This window comes from Nanorana parkeri, unplaced genomic scaffold (assembly GCF_000935625.1).
Source record: "Nanorana parkeri isolate BGI_ZX_2015 unplaced genomic scaffold, ASM93562v1 scaffold36, whole genome shotgun sequence".
In the NCBI taxonomy this organism is placed as follows: Eukaryota; Metazoa; Chordata; class Amphibia; order Anura; family Dicroglossidae; genus Nanorana; species Nanorana parkeri.
Window position 1 is genome coordinate 2,648,824 of NW_017306304.1, and position 25,999 is coordinate 2,674,822.

At 41.2% G+C, this 25,999-nt stretch overlaps 1 protein-coding gene across 1 annotated transcript in view; it reads left to right on the top strand.

The window, feature by feature from the left end:
• The first annotated feature begins 754 nt into the window (after positions 1–754).
• COL25A1 (collagen type XXV alpha 1 chain) overlaps positions 755–25,999 on the top strand; it is a 429,660-nt gene continuing 404,415 nt past the window's right edge. Inside the window, exons 1-2 of the mRNA XM_018569899.1 lie at positions 755–1,063; positions 9,608–9,677. Of these exons, the coding sequence (XP_018425401.1) occupies positions 767–1,063; positions 9,608–9,677 (367 nt within the window). The 5' untranslated portion in view covers positions 755–766. The remainder of the gene's footprint in view (positions 1,064–9,607; positions 9,678–25,999) is intronic.

Sequence of the window (25,999 nt, forward strand, 5' to 3'; positions counted from 1 at the left end):
ACATTGAGTAAAATCTGATGCAGCCAGTATTAGTACATTATGATGCCCTGGGATGGATACTGGCTTTATGATGAGCCCTCTTAGCAGTCTGCAGCAATGCCAATCCAAGCACCCCCCCTTCACTGGCACTCTCCCCATGCCCAGCAGCCTGCTCCTATTATGCTAATCAGCCGTAGCCGAGCAGCCAATCGGGCTCTCCCGGGGGCTGCATTGAGTGGCTGATGTTGGAGGTGGATAATGGATTGTAATGAGCCTGTAGCCAGCGAGTGTCCTGGGCTGGGAGGGTCCGCTGTCTGCACACACTGGCCGCTGCTTCTTCTACTGACAGCTCGGATATTTAAAGCACACAAGGGGGCAGGAAAACACACACACTTCACCGAGCTGCTGTTCAAACACGTTTCCCACCTCTCTCCTAGTCTTTCATTTCACTGCCTGCGCTGCATGCAACTCTATTCCAACGGGGAGCACAGCTCAATACAGGGGCTACAAGAAGAGAAAGCAACAAGTCCCACATGACTGCACAGACCACCAACTATTGACCACCGGTGATCACTGTGCCCGGTACATCCTACTGACAGGGGATCTGCAAGACACTGACCACTTATCAGTCCATTGAGAAGGATCGAGAAGAACCACTTGCACTCTGCAGATAACATCTCATCTCCTTCAGAACAATTGCCTCATTTAGTCACCCTTCCTAGACCTAGGATCTTACAGATCAGACAGCGAAGTGCTGATCAGAGGTGCCTAGAAGACAAGGAGGAAAATGTTGGTGAAAGAAGGAGCTGGGAGTAAGGTGGACAACTTCCAGAGGTGTGATGGGAACAAGCCCGGAGATGGATCTACAAGCTGGAGTAGGACTTTGCCCAGTGTTTTGGCTTTGGTGGTGTCTCTTTTCTCTCTAGCATCCTGTCTGTACCTGAATGTGAAGAGCAGCGATCTGCAGGACAGGATGTGGGCTATAGAACATGGCAAGTCTGGGGAGATCTTCCATGTGCCTGGATTATCTGTGGATCAGCTCAACTCCATAGTCCAAGAGAAGGTGGACCAGCTTCTGTCCCAGGTGTGGATCATTTCCTTGCTCTTTTCACTTTTTCTCCAACATGAGTTTCTGATCAAAGCCCCTTTAACTGTCTACAACTCATTAGTACTCTACTACTATATACACTCTACTGGAGATTGTATGTATCTTTATAGGTGGAGCAGATAAGATTTAAATCCTGTTTCAACGTGGAGAGGTCCTTGTAGAATTCATTCATTGTATAGTAGAGTGAAACTTCACAGGGTCTCCATTTATTGTATAAATCTGCCATGATTTGTTTGGAGTCAGACATGAAATGTAGCAATTTTCTGTTGTGGCACACATTTATTTGTTTCCACTTACAGTATGTAACCTAAACTATGGCAGGTCCAAAGTAAATAAATTATTAACCACCATATACAAAAGTATTAATAGAGCTGCAGATGGAGGCAGCTGCTCAGTCAAGTCTTCCCTATTGCCTCTCTGCAGAATATATTACCAATGCATGGTTAAATCTTTGTCACCTTAGCTCCACTTACCTGATTTCCTATCATTTACTTTTTAGGTTGTAATGTTTTTTGTTTTTACTGCAAACCTGTTGCACCCCTATGATGATGATGATGACTATTATTATACAGGATTTATATAGCGACAACAGTTTGTGCAGGGCTTTACAAAATAATGGGAGACAGTACAGTAACAATACGATTCCAATACAAGATCAGAGGGTTAGGAGGAGAGCTTACAATCTATAAGCTTATTAGTACAACTGCTTTTTTGGAACCCTAAAGCTTGTAGCTTGTTTTAACCCTAGATAGAGGCCAGAGAACAGAGTGTTGGGTAGATACATGTGGACTAAGTCACCTATTAGGCGATTTTACCTTTTTGGTGCGTTACATACCTTTTTATTAGGGTTTCTATTTTGCCTATTGGTTCTCAGGTCTGACCACCTGTCATTACCATTGCAAGGAATTTCCAGTGTCCCACTTGGTCTTGCAATTAATTTAGAGAATGCAACAGGGAGAGTGAGACTCCATGTCAGGAAGTGAATTAGCCTTTTAGGGTGCCCTATTCTGAATAGTCAGAAGAATGCGGGTGAATCAGTTTTTGGTGGACTGCACCTTTAAGCAGTATGGCCAAATTCTTACTTTGCTACTGCAAACAGCTTAGCACAACAATCCAGTGCACTGTTCTGCTGTAGGACACCTATACTGAAGGCAAGAGGAAGAGTGAGACACTGAGTGGAAAGCCATTAAGCCTGTTAGGGTGCCATCTTCTTAATAGTCAGAAACGTTACAAGAATGTTTATGATTCAGGTTTGGGTAGACTGCACCTATATGCTATATGGTCAAATTATTAGTTTGCTACTGCAAACTGCTTAGCACAACAATCCAGTGCACTGTTCTGCTGTATGTTGCTGTAGAACACCTATACCGAATGCAACAGGAAGAGTGAGACTCCGAGTCAGGGAGCCTTAAGCCAGATTGTGTGGCCAAAAACGTAAGGGTTTGGGTAGACTGCACCTATTTGCTATATGGTCAAATTATTAGTTTGCTGCTGAACACTGCTTAGCACAACAATCCAGTGCACTGTTCTGCTGTATGTTGCTGTAGAACACCTATACTGAATACAACAGGAAGAGACTCAAAGTCAGGGGGCCAAGCCAGGTTGTGTGGCCAAAAACGTAAGAAGGGTTTGGGTGATTCGGTTTGGGTAGACTGCACCTTTAAGCCTTATGGTCAAATTCTTACTTTTCTACTGCCACTTGCTTAGCACAACAATCCGGTGCACTGTTCTGCTGTACGTTGCTGTAGAATACCCATGTTATAAGTGAAAGAATGCACCCTAGTATTTATATACACATTTCGCAAAATGGGTTCTTACATAAAATCATTTTATAATTGCTAGTTTAACATATATTAGGTGTGAAGTATACTACTGCTATAAAATAGCCGCTCCGTTCAAATGATATGCCTAAGTGCAATAGGCTGAGTATAAAAACAGCTGTAAAAACAAGTGAAACAGATTAAGTATGCAAGCATTAAAACTCAGACCATGCAGAATAAATGCATAGCATAGATCTGTTAATGTTTCATAAAAACAGAACTACAACTCTTAATTATGTCCATTCATGTGTATGTTAAATATTCAGTGTCCAATCTGATATTTCCCCCCGGCTTCTCTGATTGGTCAGCTGCTGCTGTTTGGATAAATACATATATTGGAATGAACACTCTTTTATTCTTAAAGGTTCTCTGAGCATGTAATTGGTCTTTCACTGCGCCTGCAGACAGTTTGTTCCTATAAGACAGTACATTTGTTTTTCAGTGCACAGTTTGATATACTAGTGTACGTCACTACTGAATAAGACAGGATCACAAGCGATATTGTTTTCATTGAATTGGCCAGATATTGAACTGTGCATGGCCAAGCCACAGATTATTATAACATCGCTGGCTCCTCTAAGTGTATATGACTGTCCTGAAAGCAAGCTAGGGATCAGTCAAAAAAGATAAAGACCCAAATAAATTTCTGATCTGTAATGATTATGGCAATACCTTGTCCTGGAGCACACAAACTATCTATTGATTCCACCAGAAACCTGTAGTTGATGTGTGTATGTTCTAGACATTCAGAATAAATACTTATACATACCTGCAGATCAATGAAATGAGCAAAAAGATGCTTTATGAAAGGCTTACACTTTGTAATAGAAATACATCAAAGACTGTTTGTCCTCATATAATGTTCAATGTCCCAGGACCAGTGTGAGGTTCTGGGTGTCACTAATCCCCCTTGCATTTTTGCCTAGGTAATCTACACCACAATATTGATTTACAGATAGCTGGGGTAGATTTGTGTGTAACTGAACCCTTTTCAGACTGTTGTAAAAGAAACTAGCATACTGCAGTGTTAAGCTGGCCATTCACTACTAGATAAGAGATCCAGCAGGTTGCTCCATCCACACTGTGTGGATGGGGGAATCTTCCCTGCTGGGCTATTGTATTCCGATAGCCGGAACTCACAGCTTTCAGAATAGCCAAACAGTGACTGCAGCTGAATGCCAAAAGTCAATCTTCTTTTGTTGAGTCGGCAGGGCCACACACTGTTAGAATTTCAGCAGATTCCTTTGGATCGGCCAAACTTAACAGTACATGACCAGTTTTACTTTTTGCCAGAGGGTGGCACTATAGCATGAGCAGCATATTATCAGAGGGATTGCCTTTGAGATATAGTTTTGGACCTCACAGGACATTCCTACCTAGTGTTTTAAAACTTGTCCTCCATTCAGTGCTCCACTGGAAATGACCCCTGTTCAGATATTGCCTTTATTATTTAACACTAATAGTCCAAAGCAGTGTAAGTATCTAAACTTGACCTGGTATCTGCCTCCTGCAGTCCCTTGTGCAGCAGAGCTCAGTCTGGGAGAGGGAGAAGCAGCACAAGGAGCCAGTTAGTTGTGCTGCTTATTTGGTGCTTAAGTGCTATCAAAGAGCATGGTGATAGGAGGAAAGAACAGAGTAAGGGAAATATAAGCTTATCTGTCTGACACTCTCCAGTCAGAGACATAGCAAGGAGGGACAAGACCAGTAAGTGTTACTTAACTGCAGCAAAGAAGGAGCAGGTCTCCTGTCCTGCCAGATAGGGTCATACTGCATGGCAGAGCTGTGTAAATCTCAGGACTAGATGGACAGAAATACAAATTCTTTGGCAGATAAGAGAGTGTAGTAATCTGCCATTAGTAAACATGGCCACTGTCAGAAGACTGGGGAAGAAAAGAGAAATAATATATTCAGAAAATACAAAGCCGGCAATTATCTAGAAGTATGTGTTTGTAGATTGTCATTACTAAACATTTCTAACGGGGTGGTGTTATTTTTAAAGATATGGGTAAAGGTCTGCTTTAAGTACAGGTGTGATTTAAAGACCAATTCCACATTTTGACAATGTTTCATTTTACACCCATACTTAGGGTGCAAGATACAACACGATCATGCTCCGCCCCCCACTCCCAAACTAACTCTGCTTTTACTGATTCCCAAGGTTCTACTCCCCACAGAATCTTGTATCTTTTTTTATCCGAAGCTGTTGTGCGAGGCCCCGCATCATTCACAGGATCTGTGAATGATAACACATCAAGTCCCATCTGCCAGTGTGGCAGGAGAACTCATAGATCTTAAAGGAACACAAGTGTGGTAGTCCATTGATAACTTTCTCCAGCTCCATATTGGAAGGTCTATACCTCGGTATGGTCACGGGCTGGGGGAATAGTCTGCAGGAGCCTGTGCACTGCACCCACCATCCGGAGATCGTGCAATGCTTTGCAGTCTCCAATGCAAAAACTTAAGGCCTATTTTCCAATTACATTTGTGGACATGTATTCATTTTCTCCAAAAAGTGGTATATGCATTTAAAGAAGCAGAACCAGGTTTTACCTTCATTCCAAAGGGGCCTATCCGGATAGTGATAACTGAAAACTCTCCACGTGTCTCACACGAGCTGAGGCAGCTGTCAGTGTGCAGCCCGCTGTGCTATACGCATTTTTATATGTGACATTTTGCTGCTTATAATCGACACTCGCTCTTTGGCACATCTCATCACAAGAGTAGGCAGCAGAAAGGCTATCAGTAAAGTTAACACTGCATAATATAAAGTGAATGTGTTGATGACCCAGAAGTACTAGAATTACTGCCTTTGCCTATCTCACTCTTGATTTATTTGCTTGTTAAATGTAAGTGATCATGTAACCCCTATCTTACAAAATATTAACTGTGAAATGATCTGCTATCTGACCTGGAAGAGAATGTGTGTCTGGAACAGGTTGAACTTGACAAGCTATTGACTTGTACTGAGCTAACACTTCATTTCTCTATACCGTTATCTAGCTGTTTTTTTTTAACTGAAGTACAGAGATTAGTAAATGTATGTAGGGACCTCCTGGTGGGTACATACAATTGTCTGTGACTGCTTTTACTAATCTCCTCAGTAGACACCTCATAGAACCTCAGAGGTATTACTGACATAAGACCAGTGGTATTTTAAGGAGCGCTAACCTGTGCAATAATGTTCATTTAAGATGCATGCAGAAAACTCAGTAAATCCATGAAATTTAAACCTTTCACTGAATTGAAAAAAAATAAATAGTTTGGATCCTAAAAAAAGAGAACATAATGCATGGTAATGAAAATACCACCTGTTATGCTGTAGTGAATTGACCAGATTTATGTGTAATAGATGAGAATAGGAGAACATAGGAGCTTTAAGACGATATAATGCATTACACAATTAAAGAACAAGGATATATGAATGGTAGCTGCTTGTTTTTGGACTAAGGACATCTCTATATTGTGATAATTTCACAATAAAAGTTTGTCTTGGTGCTCATGGAAACAAATGATATGATGAATCAAAACTTTTATGTGAACGCTGAATATATTCAACTTTGTCACAACTTTTCTGCTCAGACTTCACAAGGTCAGCATGATGGTCCATCATCCCTCTTTAACATATAGGGATGTGAACATACAAACTCATACATATCCTTTGCTGGGCTTCATTTTGAATTTTTGGAAGCTTTCCCTAGCACTAATCAGTGCACCTTACAATTTTTGCACTGGAGCCAGCATTTTTTATATAGCTGCCACTGAATATTGGTCGCAAGCTGGGCAACAGTTCCTGCAGCAATGGCATTTCCAGTTCTACCATGGCTTAGATGGTGCGCATGCTGGTTCACTGTAAGATCATTTGGAGTAACAGAGAGCCATGACATACCGTGACCACATTCACTATTGCTTTATAACTGGCATATGTTGCACCAGAAGGACGACTGTTACAGGCTAATTTTTTGTACCTTACCTGTATGACTTGCTGAGGAGGAAGGCTGGCAAACACAAGTTTTCCTACCTATGTAATACTGTTAGTAACTCATAGGCCCTAACTGATAGGGCTCATTCAGACCATAATGCATGCATGACACATGTCAATATGTAGGATTGCATTTCTGTTGAGTTGAATAGCAAAATAATGCACCAAAAAATGCAACCTTTTATATTAATGAATCCAGATCAAACAAATGTTCATCGCCATTTCAAAGTATTTGCCCAAGCACTCAGTCATCATGTTTTCCAAACAGCTCCAGCTCTCTCAGCTCTACTTCCTAAAATTCTTGTCCAGTACAAGATCACAAGGGTCAGAGCATTCCCCCGCAGCTATCCATTTTCTAACTTGGAGAAGGGAGGAAAGAATATTGGGAAGAAGGGATTGGCTTGTCCTGCCTTGGCCTGTCTGTTTGTGTAGATACACAATGATTAGCACTAGCGCACACACAAGGGTTATTCCATAGGACCCTGCAAGGGTAAGCAGCGCTTAAAACATGATATCAGGGCCAGTTCTCAGGGGACTAGCTGATTCTACAGGAAACTAAAACTTTTAAACATCAAGGAGCAGCATCCATTGTAAGTGATTTCATCAGCATTTGAAATTGCTTAGGAACCTTTCGATTTAATATAACTTTAACAGACTGAAATGAAATGCATTTGTGGGAGTGAGACCTATAGAAACCAATGTATTTATTTCTCTGCATTTTACCTATGTTGGAAAATCCTTGACAATGGATCTGTATGTTTTTCAGAGACTGGGTTTCTGAAGTTGCATAGGGGTATGTAGTGTGGTCAGTTTATATGTACTTTGCTTAGTGGGATTCTCCTGTAAAACTAGCCTTTTTAATAAACAAAAATGACTTGTGCCTTTACATTATGTGAGATGTGTAGTCATTCCTTTATGCCCCTGTAGCCAACCATACATCCACAATTGCTAGCACATAGAATGTTTCTAAAACATTTTATAAAATGCAACTTAATCTAATCACCTTTGCAAAGTTTACATGTTCATATTACCTACAGCCACCAATCACATTTCAACTATCAGCGTTTAAGAACCTGATTGGAGGCTTAAAATCATATGCAGAGTTCTTATTTAGCATATATATTTAGCCCAGTAAACACAGTTTTTTCTGGGATTTGAAAACATTCCATCTTTTTTTACTCTGGCCACAGGTCATGAGAGCTTGGGGAAATTTGGGGTATGGATATATTGTCTTAGGTTGTCCACAGGCAGGCTGATTTCTCATTAATAACAATACAAGATGAAGGGTTGGATGGTATTTTTTTTAACTTGCAAATATGCAATATGTTTACCATATGCTAGAGCACCAGTTTTTTGGAGGTTGTCTTTGCAAAATAGACCAAAAAAGCAGGAGATGATTTAGACTGCACATATTGCTTTTTTTACTCAGAGGAGGGACACATGCCCTCTTTCTCTAGCAGTCAGACTTAACTACATATACACATAGGCTCCCAGCAAGCATGTTGCCATTGCTGGGTTTTCTTATTAGGTAGTGAGCATTTTTTTGCAAACAAAATATATCTGTGATAGTTTTGTTTTAAGTAGAGTGGGCAAGAGTGAAATCCTCTGTTTGGTTTTTCTTGCTATCTGTGACTCTGTGTTTTTCTCCACGAGGTCAATGACACAGGTGGATACAGGATTGAAACATACTAAAAAACTGTATTTTGTTGCCACCTTTGTCTGCATTTGATAACTTCACTGGGCAGTAAGTAAGGAAAACTCTCCCTACCGGTGACACAGACAGCAATAAAAACCCTTCCCCACTCAATACAAAACAAAATAACAGTTTTGGCTGGACTAGGCTTTAACAACAAATTCAGAGTAGTGTGGTGTTGTAAAGTAGCCACGGCTCCAAGCTCGCTCCCATGATGGACTACAATCTCATGTTTAGTTTACTCATTTACACTGAGATTGTAGTCCATCACGGGAGTGAACTTGGATCGGTCGCTACTTTATAGCACACACAGGGACCATGGGGAACATAAGTATCCACCCTCCAGAAGGAAGGACAGTGTCAGCATGAATTCAGAGATGATTTGAGGATCTACAGCTGAGTGATACACAAATAAGATACATTTTTGTTAATAGTTGAGGTACTTGAATGTATTTTTAAGATTTAACTCCTGAGTTTAGTGTCACTTTAAATAAAAGCTGCCAAAGTGAATTTCATTTTCTTTGGCAGAGCAGCATCAATTTACAAAATAATAAAAGGATTTTGCAGTATCTCAGGCTGTTTTATTCACTTTAGTAAAAAACAGAGGTTATTTGGTGCATGTATTTCCAAGTATACGTGGAAGCCACTTTCCATTATCAAGGAGCTTCTACACAGTGGGGTGCTGCTTGAATATCTGTGAGCATCAATCTGGGGTACATGGGTACATAAAATAAAGGATTAAAGCAGTGGAGGGTAAATCAATATGGAGTTCAGGAGCCAGTCTGTCCAATCCAGGAGCCAATGACAACAATTAGAGGAAAGCTAGACTAGCTGTAATTTCTAAGGGTCATTAGCTACCTGGCTCTTGGATATTGTCCAACTCCGGACTAAACATAAATGCAAGTCCTCTGTTACCCCCCTCCCCCATATACGTCTTTTTTTGCTAGTTATTAATGAACACCCTGCATTTTTGTATTTCATTTTACATTGTGTATTTATCAGTGTCTCTACTTTTTTTTTGTCTACAGAGGTCATATGAACACATGGCAAAAATACGAATCTCAAGAGAAGTGCCGGCAGATTGTAACTGCCCAGCAGGTAAATGTGATGAGATGATTGACACCCCTGTGCCCCTTGGTGGCCTTGGTAATCAAAGAAAGGCACAGAGCTCTTCATTAGTCCAGCGACAGAGGTCTAGAAAGGTCACCCTAATACTCTTGTGTTTGGTTTTCCTTTGCCGCTTTTTCTGAACAGAATTCTTAGCTACATCAATAAGTTCTTTAAAATTATTGGCAAAGGAGAAAATAAAATTGCGAGCACATCACCGCTCATTCATCAAAAGTATTGACAATGAATAGACAAAAACACATTTTCTTGTTTTCTGGCAATGAAATTAAGCAGTGAAGTGTTGAATTGTTATTACTGGCAATGCTTGCATTATCAGGTCCAATTGTACACTATGCTTGGATGAGCTGATATCAATTATCAATTTGTGAGTTCAGGGATTTGTGAAATGCTGAATGCTGCAATTGTAATGAACTCCGAAGAAACCATAACCTCTTGTATCTACCCCCTATGCTTCGCCCGTTGTATTTAATTTACGTTTGATGAATTTTTCAGCCTTGAGCAAAAGTTGTTCTTCGACTTCATTTGCTGACCCAGGTGATAAAGTATAGGCTGGATCTATAAAACTGAATTTACATTGCAGCAGTATAGTCAAGATCACCTTTGACAGAGGCAACCCACCGGCTTACACAGCAGCATTGTGTGGAAAGGATTGATGAATGACAGTTCAGGCTTGGTGTGTAAGATGAAAGGCTATGTTTAGGGCTGCTATTCAAGCTGGGGTCTCTTTTTCCCCTGTGTGCATGTGGCAGCGGAGCTGACTTGTGACGAATGCCGCCTGCATAACAGCCTCAAGGAATGAAGCAGCCTGTGACAGTTGGCTCATGGTGTACAATACTCCTGGCAGAACTGTCCCATGCTGCCTAACTTGGAAATGTAATACATTATATTAGCTGGGGATGGATTAGTGCAACTTCAGGCTGTTGTGTCTGAGCTCGCTGATACGATTTGTGGTATTTTTATATGTGTAGAAGTCCTACACATTTTGTTTAAAAATCTGCTTTTATAGTAGGGTACGTCGGTGCTTTGCTAGCCAGGTTAAAGTGGACCTTGCACCTCCTAAGCTTGCCATACACTGGTCGAATTTTGGCCCCATCAGGACCCCCCATTTTTCATTTGACTCATGTTTTCTTAGCCATGTTTAAGTGGACCTTGCACCTCTTAAGCCGGCAATACTTGGCCCCATCGGGAACCCTAATTCTTATTTGACTGGTGTGTGTTTTGCTAGCCATGTTAAAGTGGACCGTGCACCTCTTAATAATATTTTTAGCACCTGTCGCAACTAGGGGGCAGAACGAATATTAACTCAGTGTATGGTCAGCTTTATTCAAAATGCCCACCCCCCAAAAAAGGTAGGGGGAAGTTAGATGATACTGTATACTTGCCTTTCCCCAACTTTCTACCATGGCGCCTAGGCAAGGGTAATGTCCTCTTCCTTCTGGCCAGGTGTTGGAGAATGTTGAGTAGCCCAGATCTTGCGAGAAGATGGTCATGTGTTCTGTAATTCCTTTATATAGAGATGACACACAACATCAATTTGAAACCTGTACTGAGGGAACTTTTAGGCTGCCATTGCTTAACTCTGCTTCTAAAAATTTTAGTTGTTGACATCTATGCTGGTGCGATGGCTTTGTTAGTATTTTGCTTGCTGCAGGCTTGTTCAGTAACTCACAGTAATGCTGGTGATGATGCAGCTAATCCAAGTATCCCGTAGATCACTGGGAAATATACATGGCTATTTTTATTATGCTGCGCTTTACAAAATAAAGGCAGTACAATTCAAGTGCCCTGCTCATTTACTTTATTTATTACAAGGAGCTTACAGTCTAAGGCCCCTATTGCACACACATACAGGACCAAATTAACCTTCCAGCGTGTTTTTGGAGTTTGGGAAACCCACACAAGCACAGGAGAACATGCAAACTCCTTCCAGATAGTGACCTGACTGGGATTTGAACCGGTGACCCTCAATACATAAGTGCTAATTATTAAGCCACTGTGCTGCTCATGAGAGCTTACCATCTAAAAGTGAAGGGCAGGCGATACCAAATGCAGTTGTAACACCTAAATGATTATAGGAACAACATTTTGCATACCGTAGATGTTTTAACCTGCATCTGCTCAAAAAAAAATATCTGAAGTAGGAGTCATAGTGAGTTTGGTTGTTTGCTGCTAAAAAAGATTAATAAATAAAGTGGACAGACTTCTGTCACTTTTGTACACACTGATGGGGTAGCTGCCAGTCTAACACCATCTTTACTCATTCTGCAATCAATGATAGCAGTCAATGGATCTACTGTACGGGAAGCAATATGACATCAAAACAATGCAGAAATAGTTTTCTTGTTTTAAATTCATGCTGCCATTGCGGAGTGATCAAAAGTTTAAAATCATTTTTTTTGGTTTATATAAAATACCCCTGACAATTTTGCAGCAAGCTAAAAGTTAGGAGCTCTTGATACTTCTTTTGTGCCAGAACGCTGCACATGATCATTTTACAATGGCAGCTTTCACAGTTACGTTTATATTGTAGCATCAGTCGGGAGACAACTAGACTGGCCATACACTGATCATTCTTTCTCGTTCCGCACTACCGAACAGTAAGCAGTGTGGATGGAAGAATCCCCCTTGCCAGGCTATTGTATTCGGACAGCTGGTGCATGCTGGTGTCAGAATACCCAACAGTGACTGCAATTAAATGGCTGCAGTCACTGTTTGGTTGAGAATTTTCAGACCGGCTCCTTCTACTAAAGTTAAACAAATATTAACTTTGGTCAAACGGAGGGGGTGCCGACCGGGCCACATAGTGCTGGAATTTTGGCAGCAGCACGATTGGGCATGCAGTTAGTGAATTGGTATGTACTGATTTCTGAATGACAGTTGCCCTCCTTGGTGGGTTGAACACTACTATATATTGCTTCTTTCCTTTTTTACAATATGCCATAGGTTGCATTAAGATGCTGGTTCTAATCCTGTATATTCAGAGGCTTGTGAGTTTGAATGATGTATTAGTAAGAAGTAACTGTGCTTTTCTGCTTCACTGCCACTAGAGCTTAACATTACATCACTTAATAGAGCTGTGCAGAGGAAGTATACGTATGCCTGCAAGCGCTGAGCCAGGCTGATCTGCAATCACACTGCCATTTGTACAAGGCACGGTTGAGGTAGCAGTCTCAGGAAGCTGAAATGTGTGGAGTAGCAGAAATCTCAGAACTATCTTTCTGCAGCAGTCAGAAGCTCCCTCCTTCCTCGCTAGATCTATTATAAAAGGAAGTGCTGCTGTTTGCATTCAGTTTCAGGTGACACTATTATAAATATGTACGGTCATCTGCGTAATGTCTGGGAAAGGGTCAAATTATACAGATGCCTTGAAAAAATATACTAGCTCAGGGAGACACAAGCCCTAGGAGGTAGTTAGCCAGAATGGCTGGCACTAAACCTTTGAGGCATTTTTTTCTGTAGATGCCAGTAAAATGCATCTATGAGGAGTATTTAAAGGGAAACTATCATTTTTTTTTTTTTAATAGACATCTGAAAAAATTAATCAATGTAAGCAATTTTGCCAATGTGTGTAAATGTGTTAAAAACCCTGTTCCTGTGTATAGTTTGCTATTATTTATTCATCCTTTTGATCCTTCAGAGCCAATTGGCCACTCTTAGGCCCAATTCAAACATGAGCATTTTGTTGCATATTTCCTATGTGTGTGAACACTCAACAAGAAGAATCACATTGTTTTCAATGGTGCCCGTTCCAATGGTGCCCGTTCACATCCTAGTGAACTGTTGTCACTTGTAGCTAGATGCCTGTCACACACTTTTTTAGTTTAGGCCAAATTGCATGTTTTTGACCCCATAAACCAGCCTTTTTCAGCCAGAGTGCCGTGGCACCCTGGTGTGCCTTCTGGCTTCCTCAAACTTTTGTGGTAGTGGGACAATGATGTAAAGGGGGGAGTGAAGACTGAGGTAAAGGAGGATTCCTGATGTAAAGGGGGGACTTGGATATGAAAGAGGGGCTTCTGATCTGAAAGGGGAGGTCATAAGGTAAAGGTGGGCTACTGATGCAAAGGATGACTCTGATGTGACCTTGATATAAAGGGAGCACTTCGATGTGACTTATTCTGTGTTTATGCATGGGAACCCCCTAAAATCTATATATTTTAGACTGGGATGCCTTGAAATTGTGCATACTTGTTCTTGTCTGGGATTCCATTGAAAATCACTTTTACTTACCTTATCCCTCCCTCCAGCAGGCACCTGGTGACTGGCGCCCTAAAGCCACTCCTCCTGCAGCTCCGTCCATTGGTTGCACTCTGACACCACCACGTACAATACAGGACCAGTCCTGCATTGTAAGTGAGGATGCCAAGGGCCTATCTACATCCCAGGGCATCGGAAAGAAAAGGAGAGCACCAGCTGCTGGGGGAGCGAAGGACACAGTATTAACCTTTGCAGTACGGGAGGAGTCCCACTGCAAGGGCAGCTTTTTTAATTTCCCCAGAATGCTTTTTACATTTTCTTCTCTGTGTCTTAAGGCTCTTGTGCCCAACCTGTGGGACTTAAATGGGAAAGCTTCTATTTCCCCTCCACTACACGTACACAGCTCATCTCTACACATAAAGGATTCACCCGCACGTCATGTCAGGTTTGCTGGGTTCGAGCCAAACACATGTATTGGTTTTCTTGATGTAAGCATGTGGATTGATGGCCCTGTCTGGAATATCGGCTTTAAACAGGATTACGGCTAATATAAAAAAGGGGGTCACATGTTGAAATAGCTTCCACTTCTCTGGGGTATGGATAAGAAAGCAGAAACAACAGACAGGATCATTTCGAACATACTGTGCTAATTTAAATCAAATCAAATTTTATAGAGGAGCCCGTTACATATTGCTAGAGGGCCCCTTGTACATCACACCAGTTAGTGTAATAGAATACATTCACAAGGGATTTTTCCCAAAAGATGAGGTAGCTTTTAAGCTCTTGAAAAATCCACTGAAGTGAAAAGCTAAATTTACCCTGTAAAATATCCTCTCCATGGGCATGGAACATTTCAGCTTTTATTGATGAAGAGCACAGAAGAAAGAGGGATTAGATCCTGACCTCACTAGTGGAAATATTCTGCCACTGTTCCTGTGGAGCAGGGTTAAGAAGACACTATCCCCATTGGTGCTCCCTAGTGTTACTGACCTAAAGGTTACGCTTAATGTAAAACTGACATTGCTGAGAGATTAACTAAAAGCACTTCCTAAAATGCTGAAAGATTAAGGAGGATGTTCAAGTGAGAAACAGCACTCACAACAAATTAGGCTGATTTAATATACCTTATGTCACTGTAAATTTTCTTTAATATACTTTAAGCTGGTTGAAGAAGGAGAGAGAAAAAGACATAATGCAGAGGTGTTGTTAAACTTTGTTGGAGCATTAAGCATCTCTTTATTAATACCTACCAATCATACACAAATGCCTTGTAGAGTATGAGAATGTAAGCGTGAAATCCTCTTCTTGCTAATAAACAGATAATGATAATTGTCTTGGCGCAGTGGGAACGAAGTGAACAAGCATTCTTCAGTCTGAGCTGGGCTCCCCTAGGGCCATGAGTTTAGGAACAGGGGCCGGCTCTGTTTTTACAACACTTTCACAAAGTTAGATGTATTGTAGGAATTTAGGAATAGTTTGGAAAGGATATCTCACAAAGGTAATTGGGACGGAATAAAATTAAAGTGATATTTTACTGTAAAGAAGCAGGCAACCTAAAATGTAACTTGGTTAATAGAAAACATGAATTTCATAAAAGTGATACTATAATGGTTTTGCTGCAATTTCATTTTATTTGTTTTTAAAGTGACCCTGTAATTTGGCCTAAAATGAAAACACTAGTTTCTATACACACACCTGAGCTCCCACGGTGTCCCCTACAGACTAATTAATCCAGTGATTCTGCATCACTCTGCGACACCCAGAGTCCTCCAAGCTACTTGTCCTGGACTAGCAGGAGAACCTTGGAGAAAAGGGCACCAGGTCATTATGTGGGGCAGCGCTGCAACATTCTGCCCGCAACATTCTGCCCACATTCTGCCTCGTGACGTCACACGACTGGACTGAAGAAACCTAGAAAGAAGGTATGTATACAGATGTATACTTTTTTTTAAATTAAGGGGGAATGGGCAAATAGGTGGGGTCCTGGTGAGCCTGCAGTTGGTCACTAAATACCTACCCGTCTGTTGAGTAACAAGTCCAACTTTCACTCTCTTGCAGAGCTACAAGCACCACTGAAATCAGTTGTGTTGAATAGCATTTACCCCAATGCATGCTGTGGTTCCTCCAGCCTGCTGCTAAATTAACTTAGGATACAGTAGTAATGTAGCAGCCAGAGAGAGAAAACACATCACCCAGCAGGGGGGATATTCTATCCAACACATCCTGAAGTGTTACCCATTAATCTGCAAGAGGAAGGTATTTATTTAACATCTTCTTTTACAGGAAGCTTGTTTCTTTTATTATCTTCGCCACAGTGTCTCTTTAAGTTTATAGGTTTTTAAGCCATTGCGTTATATCTATTGCTGTTAACTGTATGCAATATTGTTTGTTACAAGTAAACATAATACTGTATATTACAAAGGATTCCCAATGTAGTATGGCTTAAGAGAAAGCTCAGTAGATGCTGAATGCTTTGTCGCTCAGGCTGCCTGATAAAACTAAGCTTGATTATGGTTTTATAGGGCTAAGCTGCCTGATAAGAGATGAGTCACTGCTGTGATACAATGCTTCACCTGTGAAAAGAAGACTAGAGCTCTGGCTGCTCACACTGTTGTAAATATGGATGCTAATGAGTGAGCATGGTCAAGGATGTAGGGTCGTTTAGGAATCACTGGTGAATCACTGACAAAAAGATATGAATGATTTGCCATTTGTAAACTATGAGCTCTTATAAGTAAATGGTGCCAATAAATGTAACTTTGCTAATACTGTATTATATATGTTGTTATGTTACAATATGTTATGTCATGGATTTCCCATTCAAGAGTGTGTGGTTTGGTCTTGTAAATTTGTGGACATGTGGACAGTGAATTTGCATTATAAATGTTTCAGACCGGTAGCATAAATACAACAAAATGTCTGACAATGGAAGAAGATGTAGTAAATCATTGATGAATCAATCGGTTGCTATGTCCCTACATGTATTCATAAAACCGATACAACTTATTGCAATTTTACTGTTTATTAGCATTCCACTCTCCTTATTTTTCTGAAGTTCCTTAGTACAACCTGTATGGCTGATTACAGTAAGGAAAAAATGAAGAACATGGATAGATGTCATGCAGATGGCTGCCGGCTACGGTTGTTATGAAAAACGTTTGACTTTATATAAATAGTAATTTCCTGATGAACCTGTCAAAGCAAAGATTAAACCAGCAGGCCTGTTTCATTTCAAATACCCAGTCTGGGTGGCTTGACTGTGGTGCATTCTGTTGTGGTTCATTGGTCGTTTTTGACCTCAATGGTGACTTTACAGTGTATTCAGGTGGCCAGTTGGGGAAAACAAGAGTGAAAAATATGTGCTACTACTGTGACTGTATAAAAGGTCTCTACAATGACCATAGGGAGTGGTAACACCTTGTTTTCTGCTTAGTTTATCTGGTTTGCTGGTTTTGGTTCATTATGTAGCATAGCTGGGTTGTAGGTCATCATAGAGCTCTTGTGCACAAACCCTTAAGGCCAATGTAAAAAAAAAAAAAGTTTGTCCTATTGCGTTAAGGGGCCAGTCCACCTTAATTGATATCAGTTTTTGGTAGATATTGGAGAATAATTTCAGATTATGGTGTTTTACATCCCCTTAGGTGCTCAAGTAGTAAACTGTGTCTGTATGAGCATGTTTATCACCACAAATGCAAGTCCAAATATCGATGTTGAAGAGAGAGTGGAAATTCCCTAAACAGAAAAACCTGATATGCCATAGCAAGCAAGAATTGGGTCAGATCACTCTGTTGCAGGGAGATCTTGCTGGTGGAGTCTCTAAATAATAAAGAAAGCCGGACATTGACTTGACCAGCTTATGATTTAAATATAGTGTATTTGGGTATGCCGATTAATGACTTTTAGCTAAAAGTCAGAGTTCTCCTTCCCTCACATTCTGTACCTTACTGAGCTATATACAATACACAAATGGGTATAGAGGCACTCATGGGTCTTCCAGCGATAAGTCAAAGCATCAGCATTTTATTGTCAACGTTTTGACGGAACTCGGTCCATCCTTATCAAGGCAGTATTGATAAAGATGGACTGAGCTCCATTGAAATGTTCACAATAAAATGCTGATGCTTTGACTCCTCTCCGCTGCAGGACCTGTGAGTGCCTCTATAACTACTTTGGATTTGTATGGATATTTTTGGGGATGAGCACCCAGGCATTCATCTTACAAAAAGAGTACGATGGCTACCCCTAGGACTGTACTATGCACAAATAGTTCCTGTAACCCCAGTACTGGGTAGCAATGATTATAGACTACTTGCAAAGTTTGCATTAGTGAGATTATGACATCATTTTTAAAATAATTTTACATCATATGTTTAGCTTTTGACTTGTGCTAGGTGTTTAACATTTTTAACTTATATTATATTTCTAAACCGAATTAGGGTTACTGTTAAAGTTAAGTAAAATATCCCACTAACAGCAACCGTAAGATTTTACTGAGCATGCTTTAAGTCTAGTGTTTGTAGCCTTCACTTTTGTGTGTCTCCCGCTGTCTGTCTCTCTGCTCACAACAGCCTATAAATGTGCACAAGAAGGAGCATATAGGCTCAGGTAATGTCTAGAGGACCTGCTCTGTACTTACCATGTGTCTCTGCTGCCTTAGAAATTAAAGTAAAGTATGTGAAAGCTGAATTCTTTAGCAGAATAAAGGAAGTGGAGAGGCTGGGGAGCCATTTAAAGACACCTGTTAACTAGATCTGTGTACAATAGGTGATTGTTTGTCAATTTTTCAATCCATATTGCATATGGTATACCTGCATTCCCAGTTGCACGGAAAGCCCTGGTTTATGGATGAGGCCGGCAGTCTCACATAGATAAGGTGCATACATTTTGACATACCAGGACCTGTACAGAATGCTGATGTCATAGACTGGTTGCTGGTAACTGCCAGATGTCACGGCATGTGCTGTATCCATTAGGGATGTGCTAGACATTGGCCACCTGAACATTAAAATAAAGGTAGCGGCAATGGTCTAGTGAGACCATGGAAAGTAATATTTTTTTTTTTTCTATGTGAGCAGTTCCTGATCATAAATCTTTCAGTATTGTGTTCAAATATAATGCTGTATTGGCTATCAGCCTTATTTAAAGGGCCACTATTAAACTTAAATATTGTAATTTCAGAGCTGTACACTATTATGTGTAATGATAGTATTCACTATATGAACTTCTTTATTTTTCTCCATTTACATACAGGCCAAGCTGTTCAGCAAAAGAGACAGTGACAGGGGCTGGGAGAAATGATATAACTACTTACAATGGTCAGCCCTTATCATGGTAGTAATTTCAACTAAGACATTTCTGCAAAGGCTGAAGCGACCATAGCAGTGTTACAATTTGTCTCAAACTCTGTCATTGTCTCTTTACTGGACCACTTGCACTGCATGTAAATGAAGAAAAAAATATATATAAATGCATGTAAACTAAATAAAAAAGTAGTATACTGTTATTACATGTGTTATACAGTTACCAAAATGCAATATTTGTCACTATAAACCCTTTAATAAGCCAGTACAAAATGCAGCAAATCACACCACCCAGATTTTGGGGATTATTAATGCACATTTCCGATTGGTCGATATGTGTAACTGCACTACACACATACTCGATACACTCAGCGCTATTTTATCAAATAAGCTTGAAAATATAATAACAAATCAAAAGATAAAAAATCTATTTTAAAAAAAAATCAATTTTTAAATGGGTTTATTCAGTAAAAAGTGCAAGTAAAGTGCAAAGTACAGAAACCCAGAGCAAGAGATCACAATTCACTTTTCTGGAGTTATACTATAGGGATAAGCTCAGGTTCAGATCGAACTTAGTCCAAACCTAAGCTCCTCCGAACAAGAAAGTGGCATGGGCACTTCCCTTTCCCGCTGTTGTATCTAAACAAAGGGCCGATATGTACTTATGTAATTTACCTTATATGGCCACATAATGTATATTTACCAAAAAATATGCATGTAATCATATAAGGTCAATGCACATCATTGCATCCCACTCCTTAGCTCACGTCAAGTTGTGGGTGGGGTTTCCCTGCTTTAGCTGATTGGGCAGCATGGAAGGAGCTTCCTTCCAAGTTCAGAGGCAGCTCCTTCTAGGTTCAGACGAGCTCAGGTTTGGATGGGGTTCAGCCTGAACCTGAGCTCATACCTACCAGACAACAACAAAATGAGTTTATATGGAGTATGCCTGTATGCTTACACAAAACTAGTACAAACCGACTAATGATTATTGATTATTAGTTAAGCTCCTTAAAGAAGAACTTCACCTTATTGTTTCTATTCTTTGCATACCATATGTTTCTTTTCCTCTCTAGTCTTCTCACGCTGGCCATTTTCACTAAGAGCAGATGATCTCCCTTGACTTTTTGGAAACCATGGGTCTGCCTCCTAGAACATGTGGAACATGTGACATCATCTCATGGGAAAGAAATGCCTTCCCCTGAAAGCTCATGAGATTTTGCAGTTTTTAGATTCGATTTCCCAGGATGCATCTGTAAGGCCAGTGCTACATCACATGTGTTTCACTCAACCATATGTTTAACTATTTTTATATATTTGATTTTATATCAGCATGCAGAGCTGTATGCTGATGTGATTTTTAGTGAAAGGAGGTAAAGGTCCACTTTAATGGTGTACTTTTTACCTTCATGAAGCTCACTGATATATTATAGAAGAATGTGTCCTTGAAGAAGAAAGAAAAAAACACAACATGATTATTCTGTTGATCTGCAGTCTTCTGCTTTATATCAGAGCCCATTTTATTTCTTCCCAAGTGTTTCTGCTGGTAGTACTTGGCATAGAGCAGTGTTTTCGATTATTGAGTGGCAGAAAGGAGGAAAAAACACTTTTACAAAGAATGTACAAAACTAGATCAATTTTATGAGGACATTTTCATGATCAAGAGTGCATGAAGATGCTGTAAGGTTTAATTGAATTTTATACCTGAGCTCCCTCGTGTTTTTAGAAATAGTTTGTAGAACATAACCGTATTCTTACTAGACTTGGATATTCTATTATTCCTTGTCTATAGTGGAACTACAAGTCCAACCACATCTTGTCAGCAGTCTAGGGGATATCCAGATACATTAATGGCCCACAGCAGGGGTCAGCAACCTGCGGCTCCGGAGCCGCATGTGTCACTTTCATCCCTCTGCTGCGGCTCCCTGTCCAGGGGCGGAACTACCGCTGGGGCCTCGGGGCTTGAGGCTGTGGGGGGGCCCAGTGAGGTCTGGTCCTGGGCCACCCCCTAGTGGAATATGCGGCAGTGCAGGGTCGCGGGGCCCCGCACTGCCGACGAGCTTCTCAGCAAGGGGGCGGGTCCTGTGACTCACCTCCTCTCCCGGCTGCGTCCCTGGTAACAGGCGGCGGGAGAAGTGTGTGTACGGCCTGTACCCATGTGAGGGGTCTGGGCAGCCTGGGGGGCCTCTTACATGAGTTTCAGCTGTACCAGGTGTGGCATGGCAGAGGTGACAGGGGAGGGGGTGGAGGAGGCCACAGCATCAGTAGGTAAGAGGAGTTGGGAGGAGGTACAGGAAAAGGGACCTCGGCGACCAGTCCACCTGAGGCCCTGCAGAGCCCACCATAGAGAGTCTCAGATGGGCTGTGCAGGATCTATGGTGTGCTCTGCACGGTCACTCTCAGGTGGGCTCTGCGGGGTCTCAGGTAAGCCCAGAGTCCAGTGCGTTACTAAACCCAGAGTCCAGTGCGTTACTATGCCCAGAGTCCAGTGTGTTACTAAGCCCACATATACCTATACATCCAAATGGCTCTTTGAGTGTTTAAGGTTGCACGTGGTGCTATAAAATTTGGAGAGCTGCAAGCGCTGTCTACCAATAGTGAAAAAGTCCCTTTGAATTGTCATCTTATTCACTATGCTGCATAAAAATTGATTTTGTAAAGTGAATATTCTCTACTCCTTTAATCAATCCCAATGACCCAAAATAGCTAGAGAACTAGTTTTTTGAGAGGGGGAGAGGAGCATTTGGAGGCTCCATACGTCCTCAGTTCAAGGAATAAATGTACTTTAAGATACACTCACACATTCACAAGGACCTGTACTTCCATGCAGAAACCTGCACCCAGGAGGGACAGTAGTTGCATGTAGACTGTCTGCGTCCAAGGGCCTGCATCTATATCTGTATGGATGTGCAAATTCGGGTTGGCATGTAGCCTTTCATTAACCAGTTGACATCCGCGGTGTTAAACCCCCTTCCCATCCAGGCCATTTTTCAGTATTCAACACTGCGGTACTTTGACTGACATTTATTCCGTCATGCAACGCTGTATGGACGGCAAGTGGTTAAGGATGCTGCTGGATGCTGCCCCTCCCCCCCCGTGAATGAGTAAGAGATAGTTGTTAACTCTCTGGTGAATAAGTAGGGGTAAGTAAAAAAAAATAAACACACCACACAAGGTGCCAATGTCAAGGGCATGTGGCTCGTCCCCCGCTTTCCTGTCCTAGCAGACCAGTGCTTGAATCAAGGGTCTGATATGGGATTTTAGGGGGGACCCCACATGTTTTCTTTTTTTGGCATTGGGGTCCCCCTTAAAATCCCTAGCAGACCTAAAGGGTCTGGTATGACTTTGTAGGAGAACCCCCAACCTTCTTGTTTTTTTACATCGAGGGTCCCTCCTAACTTTCCAAACCAGACCTAAAGGGTTTGGTATGAATTGTGGGGGGGGGGACCACACACTTGTATTTTATATTGCTTCTGCGGACTGTTAAAGAAAAAAAAAATCTCTAATGTCACTTTGCTGCCACGAAAATTTGTGCGTAGATACTACTGCATCCGTAATTAACGAAAATTTCGGATTTGCCGGAATCGCGAATGGAATTGACTTTTGGACCCAAATCCCGAAAAACAAAATAATGAAAAATCCTAAATAAATCAAACTATTTTTTTTGCCGGCTTACATGTCTACTTTTTATACCCATGACCTTGTTGCGAAAGCAGATGTAACTATAGCTGGAAAAAAATTGTGTTTTAGCCTGCAGATCTAAAAGATGTGCTGTATGAAGATAATTATTTTTTTCTCTTTATTGACATTGCAGAATTTACTTTTCACCTGAACGGTATAACTGCCGTTTATTGAAGGACCAGGAACAGACATTTTTCAGATTGCATTGTCAGCTAGACTTGGCTAATGTTTCATATCTCTGTAAATGCTCCAGTGTAGGGCACATGGATTTTCTCCTAATGATTTCATTTATCATCTATTATATCTGTTGTCAGCGATATGAAACACAGTGATCATTTTAATGATAGCACGCCACTAACAAAAATAGCCCCGGTTCACTGTTTTAGATCAATACATGCTAACAGAAAGAAAGTGACAAAAGTTTTCTTATTTGCCTGTTTTTGTGTGCTGTAAAATTGTATATTGAGTTGCTTCCATAGATTACAGTATATTATTATATTACAGCAAATATTTGAAAAAAGTCTGATTTTCTAAGAATTCTAAAAAAGTTATAAACTTTAAGGGGACACTAAACTCAGAAATTAAATAATAAAAATAACTTATATTGTGCAAATAATAAATGACTGTGTACCTATGTTTGGCATTGTTCAGTTCTAAATGCTTCAAAATCGGTTTTATTTTTCTCCAGCCACAACTTCCTGCCAGAGGGTGGCTACTTTTCTTCTCTACGGTCCCTATGGGAGCTGAAAAGTAGCCACCCTCTGCTGGTTCATGTGAAGGACTACCACATGCTGAGGGCGTGTCTTCTCAGTCTCCACCCACAAATCCTCCCCTCTAGACTCTGCAAGGAGCTGGGATTTCTTCAACTCTCCCACACTAATATATGATCTTTGATTTCTCTCCTCCTGGCTTACAAGGAGGGAGTGCGGGGGGGAGCTGCTTGTCAGGAGATTCAGCATGTGAGCTGTCACCAGCCTTATACTTTCACATGCTGAATCTGGTCACACAGTCACAGACGATACGACTCCTACATTTGAAATAAAGTTGTTTTTATGTGTAGATTTTTGTAAACGTGATTGTTTGTTGTAGATTTGTTGTAAGTAGTTTTGATAATTCAGAGCATTGCAGAGGAGATTACAAGGAATGAAACTGTCACAGTGTTTATAGTGAGGAGGGGGAGGGGGGAGGAGCCGGCTGTGTGCAGTGAGAGATGATTCCTCCCGGCCTCATGGGAGTTGTAGGCAAAGAAAGATGTGCATGTGACCAGAATCAACATGCATGGCTCATACTAAGGGACAAGGAGTGTGAGGGGAGAGAAGAGCCACGGGAGCGTGCACAGCAGACTTTCTAAAGGGATTAAAATATTAAGACTTTATTTTAAAACATAAATACATGTGTAGATGTGTAGAAGGAGAAAAAAAGCTGAGGATTTTGTGTCGCTTTCAAGTCAAAATGATTTTAAACCATTTCAAATGCTGATGAAATAACCTACAATTGATGCTGCTTCTTGATGCTTAAACATTTGTTTCCTGCAGAATCACCTGCTCCCCTGAGCACTGGTCCTGACTTCCCGTTTTAGAGGGTCTCCTTTCTCAAGCAGAGAGCTATGCAGTCACCCTTGTGCGTGCTTCCACAAACACACAGACATAGCAAATCAAACTACTCCCCTCCCCCCTGGCCCCCTCTCCTCCCTTCTTCAAGCTAGTAGATGAACAGTTGCTGGAGACTGCTCTGTCCTTTGTGATCTAGTATTGAACAAAAAGTTCAGGGAAGCTGAGCTGGGAGACTTGGAAGCAGCTGTTCATTAACATAATAATTGTAAGTGTTTGGGCAAAAATTTAAAGCAATGCTTTGCTGGGCAATGCATATTTGTTTGATCTGGATTCATTATTGAAAACAAAGTTTGAGAGTTTAATACTACTTTAAATATTTATTTTAAGAAATTTCCAGTTTACTAATAATATATAATATTGTTAAAGTGACACTATACTCAGGAGTTAAATCTTAAAAATGCATTCAAGTTCCCTAACTATTAACAGGAATGTATCTTATTTGTGTATCACTCAACTGTAGATCCTCAAATCATCTCTGAATTCATGCTGACATGGTCCTTGCTTCTGGAGGGTGGCTACTTTTCTTCCCCATGGTCCCTGTGTGTGTTGTAAAGTAGCCACCGCTCCAAGATTACTCCCGTGATGGACTACAATCTCATATTTAGTTTACTAATTTGTAGGGAAGTACCAAAAATGGAATTTTGAGACCGAAACCGAAAATGACTTTCTTCCCAATGTTTAAAGAAAAAACAAAATTTAAATTCTTCTTTTGCTTTTTTTTTAAACTTTTTAGGGGCTTCGGGGAAATATTAGCGGTCTAAACAGATCCCTGATTTTTCCCTTTAAAAATGGAAAAAGAGATTGAGGACGCAGTCCTCAATCTCTTTTTCTACAGCCCCTGTTCTAAATGAACAGGAAGCCTCTATACTGAGTGTTCCTGTCCATTCAGAACTTGTGGCTATAGAGTACTTACTACGTCCACAATCATGAATGAATAGGAAGTGAGATAGATCACTTCCTATTTATTTATAACTGGACATAGTAATCACACTAATTTCAGCTATTTACAAACATTCAGCGATCAGCTGACCGTGAGTGTTTGTATACTGCTCTCCGTTCTAAATTTGCTGTCACTGGAGGGCGGCAGGCGGTGGGGGAAGAGAGCTCTGCCTCCTGTAACAGATCACAGCGCTCTCCTCCACTCACTGCTCTCCATCCTGACAGGAGGAGGAGCTCTCCTCCCACACCTCCTGGCTTCCACCTCCTAGGTCAAGATGGAGAGCGGTGAGTGGAGGAGTGCGCTGTGATCTGTCATAGGAGGCAGAGGTCTCCTCCTCCACCAGCAGATCGCAGCTGTAACTGCTTCCTCCACTCTCCAGGAGGCCAAGCCAGGAGGAGAGCTCGGCCTCCTGCAAAGATCACCGCCTGCACCCCTCGGCATCCTGAAAGCTTCTCTCCTCCCTGCTGGGTGCCGGCGCTGCATCGGAAGGTGACTGGCACTCAACGGGGAGGAGAGAAGCTGGGATACAATTTTGCCAAAAGTGCCATTTTTCAGCTGAAATGTTTC